The following is a 27,977-nucleotide window of genomic DNA, read 5'->3' as shown; positions in this document are numbered from 1 at the left end:
TTGCGCTGTACTCCGCTTTCTTAGGACATGCTTTGTATTCCCTCCACAACTAGCGCTGCCACCTGCGTCTTTGAGCGGTTGTTACATATTGACGTCAAACGCTGGCGGTGGTTACATTAAATATGACTGTACTTTGTAATGCCCTGGTGTAAGAGGTTAGTTGATGTAATGCACATACAGAGGAAGAGCAACTTCCTGGCAGATTAAAAGAACGTGTCAGACCAAGAATAGTTTTGGATAACAGTGTCATGCTGGCAAATACTTTTCATCTGCCAGGAAGTCACAAAAGAGCTAACACTCCACTACAGAATAAAATATTTATTCTGGAAGATATATCTATTCAGTGCATTATTTTTAATGGAGCTAAATGACTGACGTAATGGTGGCACATGAAGAGCCTTTGAAAGTACGTTTGAAGAATGTATCACGAAATGTGATCTGTTTCGCATGGAAGTCTTTTCACACGGAGTGAAACGGAACTTACAAACAATCCATAATACATTTTAAATGCCACTGGCTACAGACACCATCAATGGATCTGACGGAGCGCAACAATTCTAGGGAAGGAAGTTATGGTGTTTATTTTACTTTATTTATTCGTCCTTAGAATATTTATTTTAATAGTGTCGGAGGTGTCAGAAACATGTCAGAAATAATACATACATATAAAACATTAACAAGATAGGGTAGGATATGGTGAGGATGGAGCGGGATGTTGATGTAGAGAGATTACCATTGTCTGCTAAGATTGGCAGTTATACTGTTCTCCCTGCACTCACTCATATTGTATCGGTAGCTTTGTGGTGCTGTACCTTTTTCATTTTTATTTTGTTTTCATTAAATTGGATTCCAAGAGGATTTGGATGTTTGTTCTATGAGTGGTCTATTTACAGAGGATGTCAGCAGGACGGAATTCCTCGGCAGGGGACGTCAGCGTGGCATGTTTACGCCAGCCAGAACTTCAACAAAACGTCACTACGCTCAGCCTAGTGCTGAAGGATGAAATTAAAGTTCCACGTATGCCATCAGGAGCGACTGTATAGTATTGCAACGACGCAACTAGCCACGATGTAGTATATTGATAGCCAAAGCCCATATTGTAACGTATATTCTTTACAATTTGTTATGGTAAAAAATAAATTAGTGAAGAATAGGAAAACTGCCTTAGAAATATTTCTGAACATTTATATTATTTATAGTAGCATGCAATACATACAGCCTTTTTACGTTATCCATTTTTTAAGTACCAAATAACGTCAGAACTACTATATTTTTGAAAGCTTACTTTTTCATTGTTAGAAAAAGGTTATTTAATGAAATCTACTTCCTCAATCTACGTTCTTATTTATATACAAGATGCACTCCAATAATCTCACTTTCTCCGTTCAGTGTTAGGCTAAAGCGAAGTGACATTATGACGAAGCTCCATCTCCATTAGTGAGAACAGACCTCCTGTTGACGGCGACGTTATTTTCGTTCTGTTCCGTTGACGTCCTTTATAATGATAGAGTATTTACCAACGGAACAGTAACTAAAGTACAAGCTCTTATTACAGTTTATTCCGTTTTGTTGTCAAATGTGAACGAATTTATTGCGGCGATACAATCGCTTTAGCCTTTAGCTTGCGCTGCCACCGGAGATTCTGTCATCTTACTTTGATTATCTTTGGAACGCGAAGTGTAGATTAGGGTTTCTGTTTCCCCCGGAAATTTGAACCAAGTAATGTAACTAACGACTTGTGATTATGTTCTTTGTAGCGTTAGCTTATGAGTGATCTTTCAGTGATGAGTCTCCTCGGAAAACTGAATTCATCAACAGAAATTATTCCTATCGAGGGTCCAAGTGAAGGAAGGAAAGATATGAAAATGAAGAAGCAAGGACTGAATCCATACTTTTCTGATCCACACATAATTGGCCGTGTAAAACAGGTAGGTGTTCATATTTAATGATTTGAATGCTCTTATTCCACCCATTGTTCATATTAGTGGGTTAGTAGTAACAGATAGATAAGTTTCAGGTATGTGTCTTCCATTGCCCTACATGCATTAGTGCTTGTTTATTTACCATTGTATGTAGGATGATTATTGGTTTCACAGAATAAAGGCCATTGTTTTCACTGGTTAAATTCGTGGTAGTAATTGCCTCAGGCCTTATTGTTTACTTACAAAGTTGCTTGAAGTTCCTAGTTGGAGCTGTTTGCGGAAATATGGTCGTAAGCACTTCTGTGAAGCAATTAAACTGTAAACACGTTCCATTTTACATAAAAGATGTACAGCCCATACCTATTTCAGTCGTGTTGATCTTAGGTTTGTATTTGTAAATATTGTCCCCTTATTGTAAGAGTGGTCGTTGTTTGAAATAAAATCAGTAGTGCTTATGAGACAGTAAAACGAGCTTACGTTATACAAGGTTTATGTGGTCGTGTAAGATTTTTATGTTAGGTCATATTCTGGATCCTGCTACGAGTGGTCTCTCAGATTTGAGAAGACGTCAAAGATAGGCCTCTCCATTAAGTACAATAAATTACAATGCATTGGCTTCGTATTGCAGAGAACTAAAGTATTACGGTGCTAATTATAAAGTTCTCTGAAACATAAATTTTAAGATCTTAAGTGAAGACACTCTTCAGTGTTGTAGGAGCTGCACTACAAATTTCTTAATTGGGTCTTTATCGCTTTCACTTTGTCTGTGTGACAGATAGTTGCAAGGCCTCTGCAAGATGTTAATTCGGTAATGTGTTTCTGATTCCTGAAAATGTTATTTTAACTTGTCGAGTTTCCCCCAAAAGTATTTCCATAACTTGATAATGAATGCAGAATAAACTAGTCTCTTCATTTTTTGATCACATACAGCAGTAATGCTGCATATTGTTAAGTGAAGCTGTGCCAAGGCACTTCGTTAATTCTAGGCTGTAGGTGTTTCAGTTATGGCTATGTTCTATCTGTACTTCTAAAATCTTCACTCTTTCTACTTTTTGTATCTCATTGTGTGAGTAGATAATTTTTAAACCTTGTGGTGTTCTACGAGATACTGAATTATAGGTGTATGTTCTAAATTTTGCCAAAAATTAAATGATCTGTTTACCTTGAACCTTCTTGTAATCACCCTCTTAAATATTTTGTTAGCTATCTGTTCAGTATAGTAAGAGCATTCATACTGCTTTTTGTTCCTGTACTTGTATTAAAATTTTAATCTTCTGAAGTACCATTCATAAGTCTGAGACAACCTATCAGATGAGACTGATAGAAGAGAAAAAAGCCGCATACTTTGTTGTGGGATAATACAGTCACTAACTGACAGTCATTCTTCCCACATACAGTTCATGGCTGGAACAGGGAAGGGGGATCAGTTAGTGGTAACAGAAGAACCCTTTGCCACATACCGCCAGGTGGCCTGCGGAGTATTGATGCAGATGTTATAGGACGTAAAGTAACTAAGTTTTTATTATTTACTAAAACATTTGTTCACTTTATAGCCTACTGTGGTAGAGAATATGATTTAACATTATCTCAGCCTATGCTGTAATACCAATGAAACCCCATGACAGCAAACAACTTTCATTGAAAAATATTTAGTAGCCCAAGATTTTCCTAACTCGGTGACATCAACATATTGTATAAATGTTTATCATGTAAACTGATCAATTATTATTGATCACATAAATGGCTAAAAGGTTTGTCACAATTTCTTGTTGGACACATTTTGTTAATGGATCTGTCTATACAAAAAATTATTACCAAGGTGGACAAGTATGAAAACGCTCACAGAGTAGCGAGAAATGATGGACAGTTTGAAGACTGCCTGTATTTTTCCCGTGGTTGTCCATTATGAAGCCAGAAGTTAAGGAACACCCCAATAAGAGAAGGATTAAAAATGCAAGTCCAGATGAACAGTAACCACAGGGGTAAAAAGACCAAGAAGATCCTTTGCTGCCTTGGGAGAGGAATGTCAGAACTAGGGCAAAATTTAAGATTGCGCTACCACTCATCACCATTGAACTGTGATATCAAGATTTTGAGCTATACGGTGTGACAAGTGACATTGCTCATTACACACGTGAATACACAAACTGAAGGGACATGCACGAGTATTAGGGAGTTTAGGGCTAGGACCACCAATATATTTAACAGAGCTAATTATGAAGACATGTTGTTGTTGTTGTTGTCGTCGTCTTCAGTCCTGAGACTGGTTTGATGCAGCTCTCCATGCTACTCTATCCTGTGCAAGCTTCTTCATCTCCCAGTACCTACTGCAACCTACATCCTTCTGTATCTGCTTAGTGTACTCATCTCTCGGTCTCCCTCTACGATTTTTACCCTCCACACTGCCCTCCATTGCTAAATTTGTGATCCCTTGATGCCTCAAAACATGTCCTACCAACCGATCCCTTCTTCTAGTCAAGTTGTGCCACAAACTTCTCTTCTCCCCAATCCTTTTCAATCCCTCCTCATTAGTTATGTGATCTATCAACCTTATCTTCAGTATTCTTCTGTAGCACCACATTTCGAAAGCTTCTATTCTCTTCTTGTCTAAACTTGTTATCGTCCATGTTTCACTTCCATACATGGCTACACTCCAAACAAATATTTTCAGAAATGACTTCCTGACACTTAAATCTATATTAGATGTTAACAAATTTCTCTTCTTCAGAAACGCTTTCCTTGCCATTGCCAGTCTACATTTTATATCCTCTCTACTTCGACCATTGTCAGTTATTTTACTTCCTAAATAGCAAAACTCCTTTACTACTTTAAGTGTCTCATTTCCTAATCTAAGTCCCTCAGCATCACTCGATTTAATTGGACTACATTCCATTATCCTCGTTTTGCTTTTGTTGATGTTCATCTTATACCCTACTTTCAAGACACTGTCCATTCCGTTCAACTGCTCTTCCAAGTCCTTTGCCGTCTCTGACAGAATTACAATGTCATCGGCGAACCTCAAAGTTTTTACTTCGTCTCCATGAATTTTAATACCTACTCCAAATTTTTCTTTTGTTTCCTTTACTGCTTGCTCAATATACAGATTGAATAACATCGGGGAGAGGCTACAACCTTCTCACACTCCTTTCCCAACCACTGCTTCCCTTTCATGCCCCTCGACTCTTATGACTGCCATCTGGTTTCTGTACAAATTATAAATAGCCTTTCGCTCCCTGTATTTTACCCCTGCCACCTTTAGAATTTGAAAAAGAGTATTCCAGTCAACGTTGTCAAAAGCTTTCTCTAAGTCTACAAATGCTAGAAACGTAGGTTTGCCTTTTCTTAATCTTTCTTCTAAGATAAGTCATAAGGTCAGTATTGCCTCACGTGTTCCAACATTTCGACGGAATCCAAACTGATCCTCCCCGAGGTCCGCATCTACCAGTTTTTCCAATCGTCTGTAAAGAATTCGCGTTAGTATTTTGCAGCTGTGACTTATTAAACTGATAGTTCGGTAATTTTCACATCTGTCAGCACCTGCTTTCTTTGGGATTGGAATTATTATATTCTTCTTGAAGTCTGAGGGCATTTCGCCTGTTTCATACATCTTGCTCACCAGATGGTAGAGTTTTGTCATGACTGGCTCTCCCAAGGCCGTCAGTAGTTCTAATGGAATGTTGTCTACTCCGGGGGCCTTGTTTCGACTCAGGTCTTTCAGTGCTCTGTCAAACTCTTCACGCAGTATCGTATCTCCCATTTTGTCTTCATCTACATCCTCTTCCATTTCCATAATATTGTCCTCAAGTACATCACCCTTGTATAAACCTTCTATATACTCCTTCCACCTTTCTGCATTCCCTTCTTTGCTTAGAACTGGGTTTCCATCTGAGCTCTTGATATTCATACACGTGGTTCTCTTCTCTACAAAGGTCTCTTTAATTTTCCTGTAGGCAGTATCTATCTTACCCTAGTGAGATAAGCTTCTACATCCTTACATTTGCCCTCTAGCCATCCCTGTTTAGCCATTTTGCACTTCCTGTCGATCTCATTTTTGAGACGTTTGTATTCCTTTTTGCCTGCTTCATTTACTGCATTATTATATTTTCTCCTTTCATCAATTAAATTCAACATTTCTTCTGTTACCCAAGGATTTCTAGCAGCCCTCGTCTTTTTACCTACTTTATCCTCTGCTGCCTTCACTACTTCATCCCTCAGAGCTACCCATTCTTCTTCTACTGTATTTCTTTCCCCTATTCCTGTCAATTGTTCCCTTATGCTCTCCCTGAAACTCTGTACAACCTCCGGTTCTTTCAGTTTATCCAGGTCCCATCTCCTTAATTTCCCACATTTTTGCAGTTTCTTCAGTTTTAATCTACAGTTCATAACCATTAGATTGTGGTCAGTCCACATCTGCCCCTGGAAATGTCTTACAATTTAAAACCTGGTTCCTAAATCTGTCTTGCCATTATATAATCTATCTGATACCTTCTAGTATCTCCAGGATTCTTCCATGTATACAACCTTCTTTCATGATTCTTGAACCAAGTGTTACGTTATGATTAAGTTATGCTCTGCACAAAATTCTACCTGGCGGCTTCCTCTTTCATTTCTTAGCTCCAATCCATATTCACCTACTATGTTTCCTTCTCTCCCTTTTTCTACTCTTGAATTCCAGTCACCCATGACTATTAAATTTTCGTCTCCCTTCACTATCTGAATAATTTCTTTTATTTCATCATACATTTCTTCAATTTCTTCGTCATCTGCAGAGCTAGTTGGCATATAAACTTGTACTACTGTAGTAGGTGTGGGCTTCGTATCTATCTTGGCCACAATAATGCGTTCACTATGCTGTTTGTAGTAGCTTACCCGCATTCCTATTTTCCTATTCACTATTAAATCTACTCCTGCATTACCCCTATTTGATTTTGTGTTTATAACCCTGTAGTCACCTGACTACAAGTCTTGTTCCTCCTGCCACCGAACTTCACTAATTCCCACTATATCTAACTTTAACTTATCCATTTCCCTTTTTAAATTTTCTAACCTACCTGCCCGATTAAGGGATCTGACATTCCACGCTCTGATCCGTAGAACGCCAGTTTTCTTTCTCCTGATAACGACATCCTCCTGAGTAGTCCCCGCCCGGAGATCCGAATGGGGGACTATTTTACCTCCGGAATATTTTACCAAAGAGGATGCCATCATCATTTAATCATACAGTAAAGCTGCATGTCCTCAGGAAAAATTACGGCTGTAGTTTCCCCTTGCTTTCAGCCGTTCGCAGTACCAGCACAGCAAGGCCGTTTTGGTTAATGTTGCGAGGCCAGATCAGTCAATCATCCAGACTGTTGCCCCTGCAACTACTGAAAAGGCTGCTGCCCCTCTTCAGGAACCACACGTTTGTCTGGCCTCTCAACAGATACCCCTCCGTTGTGGTTGCACCTACGGTACGGCCATCTGTATCGCTGAGGCACGCAAGCCTCCCCACCCTGAAGACATATCAGAACAAAAACAAATGCTAAAAAGCAGCAAATGAAATCCTCTGCATGTGACAAAACCACAATCAAAAACCAGAGACAAATGTGGTATCAGAAATTTCACTTGATCCTATATGTCCAAAGTCCATGATACCACTAACCCACACAGAGATCCAAACCCCAGAACTACAAATTTCACATAAGCATTACAGGGTGTCCCAGGAGCAATGGCCAGTTCGAGGATACAAAAGGGACAGTTATTTGAAGCAAAAAAAAAAGTGTTAGTTCTAAAACAATACTTTAAGAGCTACAAGCACTTGTTCATCTTCTCTATTATATAATATTTATTCTGGTAAAAAAAAGTGCTCATAACTCTTAAGGGATGCATTTTAAAACCCATGTTTACTGTAAATTTTGGCTTCGATTGATCTTTCATGTCATATTGACCAGTCCTCCTGGAACATCTTGTATAGCTCAAACCCTGTCCACACTATCACAAAACCAACTCTCCCATGTAACTAATATTGAAAACCTAACCTCATGATTGAAGGTAAAACAAACCTACACTACCTACCAGTCACAATACTGTATAATTATCAACACATCACAACAGAAGTTTGTAAGAAATTGCAGTTACACTACTTTTGACTCATAAGAAACATGCATACCATGCAGACTGAAATAAAAACAAGCTTACCCATCCTAGTCAGCTGGCACACAAGTCTAGCTATAGCAGAAATGTCATCAACATTCTCTCTAATGGCCAGCTTAAACTTCTCACACCAAGAAACCCTCAGGATAGAAAGCCATAGGGTGTCCTGCAGCTAGCACCACATATACTGGTCTCTGTTAAAAGATGCAGCAACTTTGGTCACTCTCATGCCTTCTCCACAAACCCAACACCTCGCAAACTTCACATTTAAATCAAATAACTGTAAGAATTATGTTCAACATGATATCCCCATTGTGCCGTGCAGGCACCTGCACTTAAACTTCATTGTAATATCCATAAGCAACAAAAAATTGAACATAGAATTAAATCTCCAGCCATAAACAACACACCGCACTAATAAATTTCAAATCCAAAAACAAATCTATTGTTCATAACTGCCAACATCAAAATAATTCACTAAAAAGCCGTCACAAGCTCTTCCAAAATAATTCTTGCAAATATCCACATCTGTACTCTGCAAACTACTGTGAGGTGCAGGGCAGAGGGCACATCACATTGTACTAGTTATTATGTTTTCTTCCTGTTCCATTCACGTATGGAGTGCGGAAAGAATGATTGATTGAATGGCACTGCGCATGCAGTAATTATCCTAATATTATTCCCATGATCCCTCTGTGAGCGATATGTGGGAGGTTGTCGTATGGCCCTAAAATAATCATTTAAAGCTCGTTCTTGACAGTTTGACTTTCTCGGGATAGTTTACTACTGTCTTCACGAGTCTGTCAGTTCAGTTCCTTCAATATCTCTGACACTCTGTTACGGATTAAACAAAACTGTGACCATTCATGCTGCCCCTCTCTGTATATGTGTGTATGTTTAATATCCCATGTTAGCCCTATCGAGTACGGGTCCCACAGACTTGAGCAGTATCCTAGGATGGGTCGCATGAGTGACTTGTAAGCCATCTCTCTTGTAGACTGTTTGCACTTCCCCAGTACTCTACCAGTAAACTGAAGTCTGCCATCTGCTTTATCCACGACGGAACATACATGATAATTCTGTTTCGTACCCATACAAGGTGTTACACCCATGTATTTTAGTTGGCCAATTCCAACAGTGAGTGCTTGATATAATAGTCACACAATACTATGTTTTTTCATTTAGTGAAGTGCAAAATTTTATATTTCTGAACATTTAAAGCAAGTTGCCAATCTCTATACCATGTTGAAATCTTATCAAGATCTGACTGAATATTTATGCAGCTTCCCTCAGATAGTAGGCTACTTCATTATAGATAACTGCATCATCTGCAAAAACCCCAATTTTACTATTAATATTGTCTGCAAGGTCATTAATATATAATATGAACAGCTAGGGTCCCAACGTTTTCCCTGGGGCACACCTGAAGTTACTTCTACATCTGACGATGACTCTCCGTCCAAGACAACATGCTGAGTCCTCCCCAAACAGGCTATGTGGAAACCGCTGCTGGAGATGGGTATATCTAAAACTGGCCAGCGTTGTGTCTTACGCCACAAGGTTTTTCGGCTATGGAATATGGAGGGGCGTAACAGTATGCACAACAAACTGCGTGTCATTAAGGAGACTGCGAATGTGTGGAAGTCTTCGCTGTGCTTCTTGCAGGGAATCAGTTGTCCCTTGTTGGCTGCGCGTTGGCTCACACATGGTTAACTCCTCCATTGCAAGGACCCACCTCAGTGTCACTGTGGCTCCCAAATGACAGTTGTCCACCTCTTGCTTGACTGCCCACTTTTAGCCACTTTTTGGTGGACTTTTCACTTTCCAGCACCCTACCTTCGGTGTGGGTGACAATGACTCAGCAGCAGCTTTAGTTTTACGTTTTATTCATGAGAGTGGGTGGGTTTTCTTATTTGATCTGAGTTTTAGTGCATGTCCTTTGTCCCTCTGCGTTGTTCACCCAAGGGCTTTTAGGGTGGGGGTTCTAATGTGGATGGCTTCTCATTTTTTATTCTCATAGTCAGCCAGTCATGGTAATCTGCTTTCTTGTTTTTAGTTTCTTCTCATTGTTTCTTGCATGTGTCTGTGGTTTTCTTGTCCTGTTTTGTTCCACTGTAGTGTTTGTTGTCGTTCTGGTTCTTCCTTACTCCTGTTATTGTGCCGTACGTCATGTTTGTTTTCTTCTTTTTTACTGGAAACGAGGTACTGTTGACCTCACAGTTTGGTGCTCGTCTTTAACTTTTCTCCTTTGCATCCTTATTGCTGGAAGTGGAGTGGTCTTTGTTCTTGTAGCTGCTCACAGATAGCACCCTTGATTGTGAAATATCTTCCGTCATTGCTATTTCTACTTTCCTTTTGGATACAGATACATCCTTTGGGCACTTTGATCATGTTATACTATTTAGACACTCATTTGCATTTTGTATCTTTCCAGCAGTGCATCTGGGGAGAATTGTATCAGATGCTAGCCTCTGATAAATAGATATCATTCTAACAACAGATGGTCCATTCTAACAACAGATGGTCTCAGAGCAGCATGGATAGAAGTTTTATGTGGTTCTGCGTATTCTTCTTTGGCCAGTGCACAATTAAAGAAATGCCAAAAATTCTCACCTGTTGGACACTTCATGTGTTGTTTTCTCATGTGTTCATGCAGTGGTACAGTGGTGCATAGATTGCACTCTTCAGTGCCATGGTAGCTGGAGTTTTGTAAACCATGCCTGCACATACTACTGCAACATTGCTAATAGATCCACCAAGATGCTTGAATTTCTTAGTGTTGCCACCTGTGATCATGAGTTCGTCACAATTTTTAGCATCTTTAAATTTGATGAACACAGAATTCTGAGTGAAATCCAACTGTATACCTAATATACTATACTCTACAATTTCAAGTTCTTTAAACAGCCACTCATGAATTTCAAATGGTGATGGTCTAACTGCATTCCTATCAAAGATAAGACTATACGGTATTTACTCTGTTGGCCGCTGTCATTTTACTCACTGTTTTTCTTCAAAGGTTTTTGAAGATTGACATTGCGAACCACTGTCCACAGGCATCAGTGGTGCCACCAATTACACTGCTGCAGTCGCTTGCCGCAGTGCTGTGCAACCTTGTGTTGATGGTGCACCCAAACAGCAACACAAATTAGTGATGAACTGTATCTTCATACATCTATAGGTATATGAAGGGTATATTATAGTCCTGTGTTTCCATTCTTTGTCTCATCTGCTGTGTGTGTGTGTGTGTGTGTGTGTGTGTGTGTGTGTGTGTGTGTGTGTGTGTGTGTGTGTGATAGAGAGAGAGAGAGAGAGAGAGAGAGAGAGGTACTTGCACGTACTTTGGATCTTTGGCAGGGATTCTTTGAGTGGTACTGGCAGTTCAGCTAATTGTTGTGTAGAGACAAAGTAGCTTCTGCTGGGCCAAAGAGACTTTAGGGGAGACTGGCCGGTAGCTGTTACACTAGACTTTCGCTAATCTGGCCATTCCTGGCACATATGGGTGCCAGATTACTGAGTGTCTGAAATTTATTTTATTTTGAAAACACAGGGGATATATGTATTTTATTAAACCGAAGGACACAATTTTAAAACAGAGGATATACTTTATTAAATCCAAAAATACATTAATTTCAAAAGAAAACTTAATCTTTGAGTATATACTGTACATAATTATACAGTTCTATCACTCACTATGAAACATGTCCTTAATTTTTAACTGGTGCAATGATGATACGCGACGGTGGCACGCTTTATCATGCAACTGCTTTACAAGCATTACATCGGTACTGCAGGTACATGGTTGTTGCATAATGTACCCCAGGAAGACCTCTGCACCTTCAACACCAACAATGTGAGAAATCTTCATACTCTCTCCTCCTGTGTCCTCTTCATCACTTCCATCATTACTTTCTTGCATGCTTTTGATTATTTCTTCATCTGTTAAAGCTTGGTCCATATCACAATTTTCCTCATTCAGCCACTTAGTAACATCATCATCATCAATTTCTTCTCCTCCTGGAAGGTTGTGGAGCATGTCAGTGTACAAAGTAACTGATAATTCCGAATTGACTGGTTCATCACTGTCAGTCACTACTGGCTCCAACTCGGCATCAATGGATGGCCACAATTTCCTCCAGCTCTTTATTATGGCAGCACTCTTCACTTTATCCCTTGCTTTGAAAACCATGTATGTTAATTGCTTTCCATGTCTTCAGCACAGTCTTGATAGTTGTTTTCACTTTTGTTTAGCAAGGAGACGAGAAGTGAATGTAGATAATGACGTTTAATAGATTCCAAAATTCCCTAATCCATGGGCTGAATTAGGGCTGTCACACTGGGTGGAAGAAAGAGTGCTTGTACATGTATACCAATGGACTTCAGAGAAACATCAGAAGGATGGCTGGGGCATTGTCAATTGTAAGGATTGGACTTCAGAGAAACATCAGAAGGATGGCTGGGGCATTGTCAATTGTAAGGATAGCTTTCAATGGAAGCTTTTTTCTTTAACTCTTTTTCTCACTGCTGATATAAACATTTCATGGAACCACTGAGAGAATGTCCATCTACAGTTTCTCCTAAGCTCAATGCTGCACTGGTAGAGTATTTGCCAGTGTCTTGAAAAATACATGGATGTTGGGATTTTCCAATCACCATAAGCGGTAGTTTACAACTCCCATTTGCATTACAACACGCCATTAGTGTTTTGCATTGTTTCTGTTGCTCGTAACCATGAGCTTCCTTCTTGTTCTTGGCAGCTAATGTTTTTGAAGAAAGCATCTTGTAAAAAGGCGTCAGCAGTTAAATCTTCATCTGTTGTCTTCTGTATATTGCTTACAAACTCCTCAGCATCCTTATCGTTAGCCGAGCAACTCAAAAACGGTGTGGGCTCTTGTACAGCCTGTTACAGGAGCATGCCAGATTGAAGATGTCACCCATGAACAGCGTGATAAAGAATCAAGTCTACATCTACACGATTACTCTGCAATTCACATTTAAGTGCTTGGCAGAGGGTTCTTCGAACCAGTCATACTATCTCTCTATCATTCCACTCCTGAACAGCGCGCGGGAAAAATGAACACCTAAACCTGTCTACCAGGCAAGCAAAAGAATGAAGATCCACCTCAGGTAAAATGGGAAAAAAATCTGAAAGTCAGTATGCTAAGAAATCTGTTCAAGCATTTGATTTCGACATTATTCACTCATACATATCCATAGATGAGGGAAGCGTAAAACCAATGGAATGGGCAGGCGATGAGGTGTACGCGTAGCCTAATAATAAATGGCACACAGTCGTACACTGTGGAACATTCTCACTCTTAACATAAATAAGAAATCCAATGTTACTAAAATAGTTGTCTTAACAACTTCTTAAAGGAGATTAAATGTCATATAGCTTTAGTACAAGAAGTTACAAGCGAAGCAGCTAATCAAATTTTTGACTTCAGTGATTTCTAACATCGGCCCAGAGACTAGAAGTGGTACCGCCATTATAGTACACCGTGACATTGAAATAAAGAATGCAGAATTTTTACCAAGCGGATGTGGAATCGTTTGTGCCATTCATGAAGTAACTCTTGTGAATGTTTATGCTCCATCCAGTAGTGGAAACAAGCAAACAGAAGCCATTCCCTTTGTCAAGAACTTTGCCAGTTATTTCACAGAAGTAATAGTACACTTGTCACCAATGGCGCTTTTTAACTGTGTAGTGGATGATGATGATGATCAGAAACCTGTTCAAAATAAGTGTAATGAACTTAAAGCCCTAGTTGAAATTTACTATCTTGAAGACACTTGGCGAATTTTGAACGCCCAACAAAACTGAGTACACTTATTTTTATACTAATGGACATATCAGACTTGATAGGATATACGTGTTGTCTTCAGTTCGAGCTCAAATAGTTAAAACTGGAACAAAACCTGTGATATTCTTGGGTCGTTGCTGTTACGTCTGCTAAACTAAATTCTCGGAAACACATCTTGTCATGAGAAAGGCGTTTTGAAGCTTAACATTAGCTATATGGAGGGTCATATATTGGCACAGATTTATTGGTCACATAGCAAGAGGTGAAACGCTGCCACTTGAAATGGTGGCTCATGCAAAACAAGGCTGCTATTCGAAATTTATTAATCACCTATAGTGCTGAAAAAGCCCATTGGCTTCAATAAACCTCGCAATTCTTTTGGAGTTGCTTGCAAGATGTAGTTAGTAAAGTAACAGTTCAGCTGACCTTACCACCGAGGGGAGACAAATTAAGGCAAATGAAGGCAAAACTTCTCCATGTTCTTCAAAAGAAAACTGAAGGTACCTTTATAAGAAGTCAGCCAGTCGGTGGCAACGCAGAACAACCCATTTCTATCTACCACTTAGACAGGGAACGGAAGAGAGGCAGGAATTGTTTTATAACAGAGTGGAAAAAACGTAATGGCCAGCAAACTACAGATGAAAATGAAATAATGACTGAAATCACCACCCATTTTACAAACCTATTTAAAAAAGGGGGGTGGCAACATCAGCCCATCCGCAATAAAACGTTTTATTCAGGAAACGCTTCATATGCTCATGGAAAATGACAGGATGCATCTTAACAAGCCCTTCACTTTAGAAGAAATTGAGAAAGCAATAAAAAAAGAGTTCTAAAGGAAAATCTACAGGAGTGGATGGGGTTCTTGTTGAGTTTTATCTGAAATTCTTTAATATTTTAAGGGAAGTTTTACTAGATATTGCTAATAAAATCCGAATGGTTTCGCCATAGAGGAAGAACTTCTAAGAGGATGCTTCACATTGATACCGAAAGCTGAAGGAACACCTAACTTACGTGATCTATGTCCGATCATATTACTCAAAATTGACCATAAACTAATCGGTCAGTGCTTCACTGGGAGATTAAAGCAAACAATGAAAAAAAGTGATCAGTTCGTATCAGATGCATGCCATTCCAGGCAGAAACACACATGATGCCTTACTGACATATATATAGATTGTATTTCGTACACAAAAACTAATGTGTCAAAGGAAGCAGTGATTGTATTAATAGACTGTAAAAATGCTTTTGATAGGGTTAATCATGAATATCTGGAAAGTCATGATGAAAATGGGCTTTGGCACATTTTCTCCAATGCAGTTCAGAATATTTTGGGCAACATTGTGATACAAGTTATTGTTTATGGTAGATCAAGTGAGAAAATTCCCATCAAAAGGTCAGTCAGACAAGTCTGTTTGTTATCGATGACATTCTATGCAGTAGCTTTAGATCCACTCCTCTGAACCATATGTTGTGAGTGCCAAGGAATCTCAATAGGAAATGAAAGGCTCAAATACAGTGCTTACGCTGATGACTTGTGTGTGTTCATGGAGAGTTCTCGAGATGTTGATATCTTACACAACACCCTCTGACAGTACGAAAAAGCTACATGTGCTATTGTCAACTCCAGACTGTGATGTTGCCAATTACAAATAATAGGTGAAATATAAAGCAGAATTGGTTCACTACCAAAAATCAACACCAATTGACAGACGTCATTGCAGCATAACTCACAAAGAATGGTGGCTCTCAGTTAACGCACAAGAGTGGTAGTAAAAATCCATGCAGGTAGAAATTTAGCTGTGATAGAAAGAGTCAAGCACTGCGACACACACATTCTCGCAAAAATGTGGTACTTAGCTTAGGTACTCCCAATGCTCAAAAAAAGGGGGGGGGGAGGCTAGACAGCAACTGATATACTGGATTATACAGAGGGGTGAAATTGTAAGGTTTCTCTGTCATCCTGCACCCTCAGCGTAAATAAGGGTGGACTGGGACTAATGGCCTTGCACATGAAATTTGTAGTGCTTCTTGTCAACAGAACTAAGCGTGTAATAGGAAAGGGACCGCACTCGCCCTCTACTGAACTGTTTCACAGATATCGTCCAATGTCAGGGCTAGTGCCACTTGACATTGTCAGTATCTCACTATCATTAAACGTTATCCTAAATTACAATCTCAAAAAAAGTTACATACCAACAGATGTCCTAAAAAAAGGAAAAGTTCATAACACGGCCATAGCTCTCAAAGGTATACTAATTTCTGTGGCTACCCCAGCAATACAGGAAAAATCATATGGGGAAAATTTAGCAATGAAAATAATACCAGAAGGTGCCAAATCAACTTGGTACAAAGTGATCAAACCAGACAATAGTGATCAACTCCATCCAGTTAAAACTGTGTGCTGCATGTGGAAATTGTAATCTGGAGGACATAATCGAACATCATTTTCAGTGCCTGAAATTTGTCTAGATGCAAGGGACATGATGAGACTCCTCAACAGAACGAACATACACTATATACAGGTTTCTAATGTCATGATACCCAAATGGAAACCTTTTCCCAAAGCAAAGCGACATGCAACAATGTCAAAGCACACACAGTTCATATAATTTTTGAACTTAAATTTACGGACAACTTGTAGTACCTGGCATATTTATGGGATGAATACAAGTGGCATATTTATGGGATGAATACAAGAAAGTAACTTGTCATTCTAAATACAGGGGTATGAATATAATAGAGGGAAACATTCCACGTGGGAAAAATATATTTAAAAACAAAGATGATGTGACTTACCAAACAAAAGTGCTGGTTGGTCGATAGACACACAAACATACACACAAAATTCGAGCTTTCGCAACTGGCGGTTGCTTCGTCAGGAAAGAGGGAAAGATGAAAGGATGTGGGTTTTAAGGGAGAGGGTAAGGAGTCATTCCAATCCCGGGAGCGGATAGACTTACCGGGGGTGGGGGGGGGGGGGGTGGGGGGGGGTGGGGGGGGGGGAAGGATAGGTATACACACACTCACACACACACACTCTCTCTCTCTCTCTCTCTCTCTCTCTCTCTCTCTCTCTCTCTCTCTCTCTCTCTCGCGCGCGCGCTCACACACACACACACACACACACACACACACACACATTTGTAAAGGGTTACATACATGAATTTTCTTAAGATTCCAATATGTAAAGCTTGTGACAGTGTTTTGATGAAGTCTCGCAGAATAAAAAAGGAAGTGTACTCTATATTCTACAAAACCTTCATCTATGATATAACTCGATGGATAATTTCTTGCAGATTTCTGCACAAAAGACTGAAATGTGAAAGTGTCGTAATTTATGTAATTACTTTTCGGATGAGTTTGTTTTCTAGTATTGTTTGAAATTGTCAAATGCTGAATAAAAAAAGTGAAGCAAGTATTTTATTTTAAATTTTTTATAGAAAGGACTGATCATTATTTTTATTTAGTTAATTGGTTTAATTGTGATTTTTATTTACAAATTGGAATCTTAAGAAAATTCGTGTTTAAGCCTGTATTTGGTTTCCCATATTCATCCCGTAAATATGCCAGGTACTATAAGTTGTCCATTAATTTAAATCGAAAAATTTTTATTTCCTTTGTCACATTATTGTGATCACCTTGTGTTGTTTAACTATTATAATATTTAGTTATTTGAAAAATTCTAATCTTCCAATTAAAAAGACCAAAAAAACAAATCTATTTATAATGATTGTGCAGTTGTGTGAAAGATGTATTTTTTGTTACCAAATATGCAAACTTTTTTGTTTTTCCATGATAGCCATCATACTAACATTTAAAACAGAACCTAAACACCTATTGCACTATGGACAAAATAATGGTCTTATAATTATAATGAAATTCAAATAAAATGAAAAATAGATATAATGAACGCAGTAATGTGGATGAACAAACAAGTTGATAAAACAAAAGAAATTAAATTGAAATAATACGTAAAGTTATTTAAAAACACATGAACAGAGATTTCTAGTGGAAAAAGAATGATAGGAAGAAAAATAAGAGCAAATGAGGAAGATATGATTAAAATGATGTGGGAAAGGAATGGAAATAAAAAAATTGTGTGTAATTCAGTTAATTGAATAAAAAATGGTGATCAGTCATTTCGATAAATATTGAAAAATAAAAAAATTACTGCACCTGACAAGAATTGAATCCATGACCTCCTGCATATAAAGCTACTACCCTAACCATTATAATTCAAACCAGACTATTTAATGCAACTTTTTTTAATGTTGTTCAGTGTCAGTTACTTGCAAATGAGGCCACCAGCGTGAATGGCTGCAGAATGGGTTACCTGAGATCTTGACCTACATAACCATCTAGAAGGTTTTAAAAAATAGATCCCACTGCTGGGGACCCCTCTGTGCTAGAATTTATTAATTTTCTTGATTGGATTTCGTTTCAGTGTCTCAATGTGAACACTGTTTCAGAGAAGGTAGACAGAAAGGTGTCACTATACCCCTAAGTAAAGAAGAGAAAAATACAAGTTTGCTGCTTGTGACTTTGTTATTTGAATGTGTAAAAGAAAAGTCGATGGAAAGAGGGGACGGGGTTCTAGAGTGGTTATAAAGTTGCAGAAACAGATACTATTCTCCAGTTAACTGCTGACAGTTCATCTGTAACTAGAAGGAAGTAATACTTGATATGAATATTAGCCGATGTGTGTAGGCTACCTACCTCCACATTCAGCCAAAGGACAATACAAACTAAATTGATAAAATGTGCACAAAGAAAGAGAATTTTGCTGTGTAAAATGCAAGCTCATAAAAAGTATATGAAAGAAGGAAAACTGGTAACCAGTAATAAAATTTGCTTGAATGATAGAAATGTTAGCCTACTAGCTGAGACACGTAGTGTTGCCTGGGCTGTGCCCAAGACTTCATATGTGTGCAATTTATTTTTTTATAATTGTAAAGATTCTTTCTATACAACAGTTGAAATCGTATGATTGGGGACATGAACAAAGAGATTATTTGCTTCACAAACTGGGAGAGAGCTGGCCACGCAAAAAGTATCTAGCACTTAGGTCCACTCCCGTAACACGCAGTGGTTGGGCATTTGCTTTGTCTACGGTCATAACACAACTTAAGCTCACCGGGAATTGTACATATTTTGAGCAAAATTGGAAATTGGTAGGAATAAGTGGGATTTGGGGTACAATAATGTGCTCATCTGTGCCACTTCCTGTCAAAATTTTCGCTGCTGTGATGTAAGTTGGATTGAAGTAACCTTAAGCCTCGTAACACAGTTTTGGGGAGCTTACATTTTGCAGCAGAGTAATTGGGGTGCCATTTTTCAAATTTAATTTTGTGTGATGGTAAACCAGGTGCACTAAGGGTTCAAAAATTCGACTTGATAATTGGTAATCGTCTTGCTCTGTAACTCTGTTAAAAGAGCTGCAATCTACATTTTCTCCGTCAACATGAGTAATTATGTGAGAGTTAATTCTTGCAGTTTGATAATTGTGAGGTATCACTCTAGCCCTTTCACAAAACCAATAGTTTTCATGGGTGGTGGTTGTTGTTGTTGTTTGAATTTGATCACCGTAAATGGAAGAAATAAGGTCTTGAAGTGAAAGTACTGTACAGCACAAATTGCCAGGCACCAATATATCTCAAGAGACTTGGGCTCATTTTCAGGTAGCAAAACACTGAAAAGGTGCTGAACCTTAAATGTAGTCTTAATTGTCCTTCCATTTTTTGTTCATGCCAAAAGATATCATTTGAAACACATTATAAGCGTGAACATTATCAAAACGGTGTTTAGATTCTCGATGGTCAACATTCAGCAGATTTTAAAATCTCAGGGGCATCTGAAAAATTGCAGCTCAAGCAACACATTCCAGCTGTTTCTCTTTCCCATTTCAGAGCCTCACAAAATGTACAGCTTATGACATTTCCACTGGTTGCAGCAAATGTGGCTACTAGCCACAGGATTATATGTAAATGCACTTTGTCATTATCGACCCAAGGAGATTTGGCATGTTCTGCAAAAATTTCCTGAGATTCTTATGAATCTGCAGACAAAATTGACATTCTACTTATGGAGTGTCGAAGTTGATCAGTGTCTACGCGAGCTTCGCACTGTTCTTCCTGTCTGCGCTTGCCATATTACATCTATTCTTTACCTTTCACTCACTATAAAATTATCTTGATCTTGATGGGTGCATTCATAATTCTCTGAATGTAGCTAATTATTCCCCGTGGCCGAGCAGTTCTAGGCACTTCAGTCCTCTTGCAGGTTGGGCAGTACAGTGACTTGACCCAAGCTGTACTCTGCATTTCTCAACCTCATGCCACTGCAGTATCTGTTCACAACCTGTCCACTTGCTTTCATAGATGGCTTTATACATTAAAACTGCCTAAAAATTCCTTAGCATGCCAGAGTAAGATATAATGGCTCCACCAGTCAGTCATTTGGACAAACATACTACTCGAAGTGGCTTGATACATTTATCTGTTCATATCTATTTCTTAAAAGCTTTGGTATAAGAATATCACATCACAAAACCACACAATGATGTGTACACACTTGACATTGACATTTTAGTTTACACAATGTTGATTTCAGTATTCAATACTATTTACTATACAAACTCATGGTATTTATGAACTGAAGAGCAGTTCATCAAATTTTAAAAATTCAAAGAATCAGAAATAAAAATATTTTTCTTGAAGTCAGTTTGCTATATTTTTGTTTATTCTGAGTAAAGATCTTACCTTCACAGTCTCGAGTCTTATTGAATTTAACATATATTTAATTTCATGACAATAATTAAAGAATAATTGTCTCTTTCTTAAAAATTTCTTGGCCCGAGATACACGCTGCCTAAAAGTGGCTCCTCAGGCATCTTTGGTAACATGTAAAATATTGAAGCAATGTGTTTCTGGAACATTTAGGTATTTTGTTCCTTTTGTTAATAATTATGTTGTTATTAGAGTGAAAACCTCATTTTGGAAAGGTGTGAAGATACTTTTGTTGTAGCTCTGATGGTGAGTTCCCTGCCCCAAATAATAAAATTAAAAGGCATCCCAGAAATGTTAATTTCATGTTACTTAGGACCAGTATTGCACAGTGCAACATTCCCTGGAAAAGGAGAAAAACTGTTTTGTTTAATAGGTTTTATAGAGCTGAATTTTTCCCTTTAACTAGGTTCCATTACCATATTGTCAAATATTAATCTCATAAATGAAAACAGCATTATTTAATATACTACTTTAATTAATTTGCGTGATATATAATAGACACAACTTTCCAACATTCTAAAAGATTGCATTATGTAAATGCAAATACCAACCATACAACTTAGAAACAGTAGCTCTCTTTTGCATGAAGCTTAACTGAGGACACCAGTTTAGTGAACTAAATGTGTGTTCACCTGAGTCAGTAACTTCCTTTCGATACTGGTAACGCTTTCATGTTGAACCAATAGGAGCTGGGTTAGCCACAGTTCTCAAAACATTGTGAATTAGAAGTGAGTACTTATAGTGATGTTGCTGTCTTGCAGCTGGAAATTTATAACCAGCAGACAGTTCATCTGGTAGTATTGCTGTTTCTTTAAACCCGTGAATCACCCAATGGAAAATCCAGGATGGTATGTAACAATATTATGAGAAGGAAAGTTACTACTCACCATATAGCGGAGATGCTGAGTCACAGCTACGCACAACAAAAGACACTCTTTTTGTTGTGATTATCTAAGACTCGGCATCTCTGCTATTTGTTGTTTGTGACTGTGATTATTCTCCTGGGTTTTCTGAGGTTGTGATTGGGTAAATTAAAATTCTACTTTCTAGCTCCTTAAAGTTTGCGCAGTAAAATTACTTTATGTCCAGATATATCTTCTGTTTTCTGCTGACAATTCTTGAAATTCCTCTCTGGGTAATAGGATGGGGCTTTTGATGTATTTGACATCACCACTCTTGTAAAATCCTGAGCAATCTGAATTGTTCGGTACAGTGGCTGGATGCATTGTTTTGTAGAGTGGCTCTCAATCACATCTCCTACCTCACCACAAGGCCCCTCTCTCCATGACCAGTAGCACTGTATACCCACATCACTGGCACAAAATACTTCGTAAACGTAAACAGTTTGAGGCGATTTTTAAAGTGACTGAGCGCCGTCACTAACATTCTTTTCTGTCACTAACATTCTTTTCTGCCCACGAATCCATCTGCTAAGAACTGCTGTGCAGTGACAACAGTAAATGTGTTGAGACATTTCCTGTGATGACACAATAGCAGCACTTGTGGTCATGGCTTGAAAATTCAGTACTGTAGAAATTGAAATTTGGTGATTCCTGTGGCAGAAAAACATACCAGCTCTCAGCAAAATCGCTGTAAAGCAATTAACACAATGGTCCAGCCTCTACACACCCCATTGATTCTGCATTATGTTGTTGCAATTACTGCAGTGTTGGCATGTAACTATCTTCACTGCCTTTTTTTCCCCTCGTGTTAATTAGTGAAGGTATATTAATGGCAACAGTTTTCTTAATGCATTCACTCTCCTGCTATGTTGTACATGAAACTTCAGAAGAGTTATCTGTTAGATTTTTCCAGAGCAAGTATCAGTGAGGTGACCCATCAGCCCCCCCTCCCCCCCCCCCCCCTACACACACACACACACACACACACACACACACACACACACACACACACACACACACACACACACACACACACCAAAAACTCATCAGAATTTTCACAAAAAAATTCAGTCTGCTGTTGACAATTCAGTTGCTTAGTTTGTGTGAAGTATACCTAATTGGAAAAAAAACTGGTATCTCTTCTTATTGTGTTGCTTATGTAACGTACTCAAGGGTAATAAGAGTTAAAATGTGTTAGTTTATAAATATACCTTAGTTTTGAATGCATGAGTAGATTAAGCTAGGAAAACTGACAGCCATATTCATAGTTTGGTAATTTCATCAAGGCAAAATGTTCGTGATGATGTCAAATGTGTCAATTCACTAGCATGATTACAAAAAAATTTCAGACTGTGTAATGTTTCAACAATGCAGTAATCAAGTCCAGAATGTAAAATGTTGAAATTGCATAGTCAACTCATGCATAACCAAAATGTCTTACCCGCAGCTCTAGTATTTCTCATTTTCGACATAATCATTGTACAGCCAAAACTGTTTGAAGTTACTTGGTAATTGTATTGATAACTAGTCATCACAACAGTTCCCATTATAATTTTGTTGTAGTTTGCGCAATAAATGTTGAGCTTTTTAGGTAGATACGTATAAAAAGTACTAGCTTCTTGGGCTTTCTTATCAAACTTCACTGAAATAAATTTATGTATTTTGTGTTAGAGAGGTTTTATTGTGTCCTAAAAACAAAGTAAATTAGCATGTTTCTATTGCAGAATATATTGAAGTAATTACCCATTTTCTTTCCTTATAGTACCTGGATGAACACAATGATACAAGCTATATTGATATTGAAACAATGGCAGATGCTCTGCAGAAGCGGTACCGTGAATATGGAAAAAGAAAGAGATCAGCTTTTAGAGGATTGGTTGAAAAAGGTATTGGTTTTATTTTCTTATTTTTATCAGCCTTTACTGAAGCTAAAATGTGAGTTAGAACTTAAAATGCAAGCCCTGTTAGAACTGTAAATTTTAGTTTACAGAAAAGTGTAAATTGTGCCTTTTTCCATATTACCAACTTGTCATTGCGTACTGTAACTTTATCTTCAAATTTGTAAAACAGTTATATAAGGGCCTTCAGGGTTTCAGAAGATGGCTGCATGAAAACTGGTGTGTAGAAAAACCAGGACGACTCGCACTCTGAGGGTTCTGTACGAACTTTACAAACTTAATTATGTACATAGATGATGATGATTATTATTATTATTATTATTATTATTATTATTATTATTATTATTATTATTATTTCTTTCCTTGCTCAGATGTTATGTTATTATTATTATTATTATTATTATTATTATTATTATTACTATTATTTCGTATGGGTCAGTGGCCTAGTGCAAGTATTTCTATTGAATGCCATTTCAGCGATTTGCATGTTCATAATCTATTCCAGTTGTCCAATTGGAGGAAGGGGACCCACAGTTTAATGCGGAATCTGACCCACTCATTGTTTCTGGCAATGCCTCGCATCATTGAGAGATGAAAGCTAAGTTAAAATGAAGAAATCTGTGGTCTGATGGACATTTGAATCTTCAATCTCTCTGTTTCCAAGAATGTGCTGTATGTTAGACCACCAGTTCACCCATAGGTTTTGATGAGTGAGTTTGCAGATATTAAAATGTGTGACATAAATGGTCATATGTTTTCACTACATGTACTTATATACTTAATGTTTTTAGACTGCTCTGAGAGACTGTGGACCTTAGTACATGACATAAATTTCAGCTTGATAGCTATTTCTGATCCTGAGAAATAGGGGTCATAATAGATAGGTGGATTTCCTTCTCATTCCATCCGGTAACACTGTCCTGACATGGGGTCTGGATGACTTTTCTGAAGTGTACCACTTTCCCTAAACCCCTCCAGCCCTTTACCTTCGTCCCACTTCCTTTTCTGCCAGAAGCAGGAGCCACTGGCTCTGAAAGCTTGTAGAAGTTAAACAACTTCGTGTTTGTATTCTCCTGCTGCCACTGCTTGGTGAGCAAATTTTTTATCTATCCATTACAAATTAACAATTTTCAAATTCCCCCGCCCATACTTGTTCTGTGAAATCTTAAAACTTCTTCCCAAATTTCATTATTCTAGGTCAAAGGGAGGTACCGTATAGGTTTTGATGAGGGTTTGTGAGCATCGAAATATGTGACAGAGATGGCCATATCTTTTGATTGCATTTACTTAGAAAATTAAATTTTTCACCCCAGGATGGAACTGCAGACCTTAATGGGTGACATGAATTTAAAGTGATACCTTTACCTCTACCTGTTCATGAGAAAAAGGGATCAGAACATTCTGATGGACAGACAGAAAAATTGAAAACAAAGTGATCCTATAAGGGTTCCGGTTTTACCAGTTGACGTATGGGACCCTAAAAATGACATTATTACTGGATACATCATCTCTGGGGGTTTAGATTCATAGTAAGTGCTATTGCACAGTTGCAGAGCATTAGGTGCCAGCCATATCAGAATTTGGAATATAATAGTGTGATTCAACTGCATATGTGAAGCACAGAATAGAGGTCACTGGGGCCGTTAGCAAAGAAGGTGGGATGTGTGCAGGACTTATTCATCAGGAGCGAGAAGAAGTTGTATAACAAATTGAAACTTGGGGAGAGATTCTGTTCCCACAGAGGTACTTGTGAATAAACACACTGAATAGTAAGTATGACATCTGTCAGGTTCAGCAAGTAAACTGGACGTATGAGGCCTGTCCAGTTAAGAATGAAAGCTCTGGAATTATTTTTAGCGTTAATGAAACTTGTTAAAATAGGAGACTTGGACAATGACAAAGGAATCAGGCTCTAATTTTGCTGCACTGAAGATAGTTTCTGGTCTGTCATGATCATTTACTGTGGCTGCTTACTGAGGAGTCACTAAATTGATACTTGTTGATGGAGAGCAGAGGAGGATTGGCTTCCAAGATTCCTATGGATAAAGGTCTGCACAGATATGAAAAATTCAAACCACATCCAGATGACCCTTATGGTATCCATATCCATCTCTGCAGATGTTTGGAGGTAGCCACAACTCATTAGCCTTCTCAGCAAAGACCTTTTACCTTTCAGGGTTGCTTGTGGAAATGGATTTGTTGAGACGGCGCAGTTCCTTATTGATGTCAATGCCAAGTGAGGTGCAGTGTGTGTCATGGAGCAGGGGCTCTCCGGAGCACGTGCTGTAGCAGCTTGGAGAGCGTGGTGTGGGCACTAAGAGTATGAGATTGTCAATCATGTAAGTCTTGCTGACATATCACTAGGCTCCATCACCACCCTGTGTGCCTACCCATTACATTGTTTACGGAGATCGACAATGGTGAAAGAGCTGGAACAGCCTGTTACAGAAAAATATTATTGTCATACATGTTAAAAGCTTACTGAGGAACATTATTGTTTAGTTTCATAATATTTCACAAATCTGAATTTTGAAGATAAGTGTTGGAAATAGTAAAAATACTTCTTTTTTTTTTGGTCAACTATCAACTAAATTGTCTTGGTTTATTGTGGATCGTGTTCTGAACAGTGTTTGGACATCTGTTGGCAACAAACATAACATACTGCACAGTGCTGAAGAAATAAAATGACTGTAATATCTTCATCCATTAATGTTAAATATTCTCCCTAGTTTTTTAATCTCACTCGAAAGATTGCTGGAGGATAATACTCAACCCACAAGTTTTCCTTCTTCACTTTTAATGTAATGTGCAGCCACTCCAGTGTAGTTTATTTTACAACATGGATCACTCCATAGATATACTGTTACTGCCCCTCCTACATATCTAAAAGCATTCTTCACCTTTCTACAAAGATCTTTGTGCAGATGATCAACAGTTGCCTTTAAATATCTCAAAATTATGCTCAGATGAGGGTAACAATTCCTTGGCACTCACTGCATCATACTTGGCCACACATCATTAAGGAATTGCACCATCTTGAAAAATCTATTTCCATACTCAACTTTGAAAGATAAAATGTCTTCACTAGATTGATGAGGGTCCTTGCCCCCCCCCCCCCCCCCCCTCTCCCAGTTGCCTTCAAATTTGATGGGACTTCAGGCACTTTTACATATATGTATCTCTTAGTATTAAAAAAAAATATAGTTATGCTACTTTGTCCAGCCTCACATGTATGTTTTAACAAATTTGCATTGTGTCCAATGTAAGAATACATTTTTTTGCTTGCAAACTCTGGGAGACTAAAATACAGTGCAGCAAGAGAAGGCATTTTTTATTTACAAAACAAATATAAAATCCACTTGTTTCACCTAATGCACTCTCACTAATGTTTACTCAGTCGCTACAGAGTGCTAACTGAAGGCAGCAGAAACTTGGCAACTCACAGTCCTCAGGAATTCAATCGCTAGGATTGTTACCCAAAACACACTTCACAAACTGGACAAAAGATAAGGTCAGGGCAACACAATATCACTAGGTGCAGGTCTCCCAGGTGCAACTAAAGCAGTTGTACCCAGAAAATAGGCATGGGAACAGACTTCAGTTTTACATGGGCCCATAGGCTTAAAGTTTTCAGCTGCATCACAATAGACATATGGTGCCGATTCATTCAATCTCGTTTATTGTCCACAGGTAACACAATTCGACAAACAGCATATAAGAAGATTATTGTCATTTAATTTCAACTACAAAATAATTATTTTAGTGGATATCTGCATTTGTGCCAACCTCTGTGTATGGACTTTCACAAATGTTAGGAGGCTTCTGGTTGGTTTAAAAAAAAAAGTTGCTGGAGTGTGGTTGGTTTAAAAAAAAAAGTTGCTGAAGTGTTGGCACTGGATGATTAACAGCTACCACAGCTGTTGTTGCAAAAACCACTCACTACTTTCGATGTTTCCGTTTCTAATCTAATTCCCTCATTGCTCGTTTCATTTTTTGCGGTGATAATTTTACTTATTGCATTCAACTGCACATCAATTCTGTTCTGTCTGATACAGAATTACAAAGTCATCAACAAATCGCATAATTTTTATTTCTTCTCCTTGTGAATTTTAATCCCTTTTCCAAACTTATCCTTGGTTTCCGTCCCAGCTTGTTCAGTTTACTTGTAGAATAATGTGGATAGGCTACAACCCAGTATCGCTTCCTTCTCAATTACTGCTTCCCTTCCACATCCTAAGATACTTGTAACAGTAGTCTGGTTTCTGTGTAAGTTGTGAATAGCTTTTGGCTCCCTCTATTTAAACCCTGCTACCTTTGGAATTTTGAAGTGTGTCGTTGAGTCGGTATTGTCAAACATTTCTCTAAGTCTACAAATGTTGTAAACATATGTTTCCCCTTTCTTAAACCAGTTTACTAAATAAGCTGTCAGCATTGCCTTGCATATTTCTACGTTATCTCAGAGGCCAAAATTGATCTTTCTTGAGGTCAGCTTCTACCAGTCTTTCCATTCTCCTGTAAATAATTTTTTTCA

General features: G+C 38.3%; 1 protein-coding gene across 2 annotated transcripts in view; it reads left to right on the top strand.

Annotated features, from left to right (window-relative positions):
* The first annotated feature begins 1,461 nt into the window (after positions 1 to 1,461).
* LOC126266868 (nuclear valosin-containing protein-like) overlaps positions 1,462 to 27,977 on the top strand; it is a 161,245-nt gene continuing 134,729 nt past the window's right edge. Inside the window, exons 1-2 of one of the 2 annotated variants that reach the window (XM_049971492.1) lie at positions 1,462 to 1,928; positions 23,311 to 23,434. In XM_049971492.1, coding sequence (XP_049827449.1) covers positions 1,767 to 1,928; positions 23,311 to 23,434 — 286 coding nt within the window. In that variant the 5' untranslated portion in view covers positions 1,462 to 1,766. The remainder of the gene's footprint in view (positions 1,929 to 23,310; positions 23,435 to 27,977) is intronic. The other variant, XM_049971493.1, reaches the window with a different exon arrangement.

Source organism: Schistocerca gregaria, chromosome 4, assembly GCF_023897955.1.
Source record: "Schistocerca gregaria isolate iqSchGreg1 chromosome 4, iqSchGreg1.2, whole genome shotgun sequence".
Classification (NCBI taxonomy): Eukaryota; Metazoa; Arthropoda; class Insecta; order Orthoptera; family Acrididae; genus Schistocerca; species Schistocerca gregaria.
Note: the sequence above shows the minus strand (reverse complement) of the source record. Positions and strands in the feature narration are given on the sequence as shown.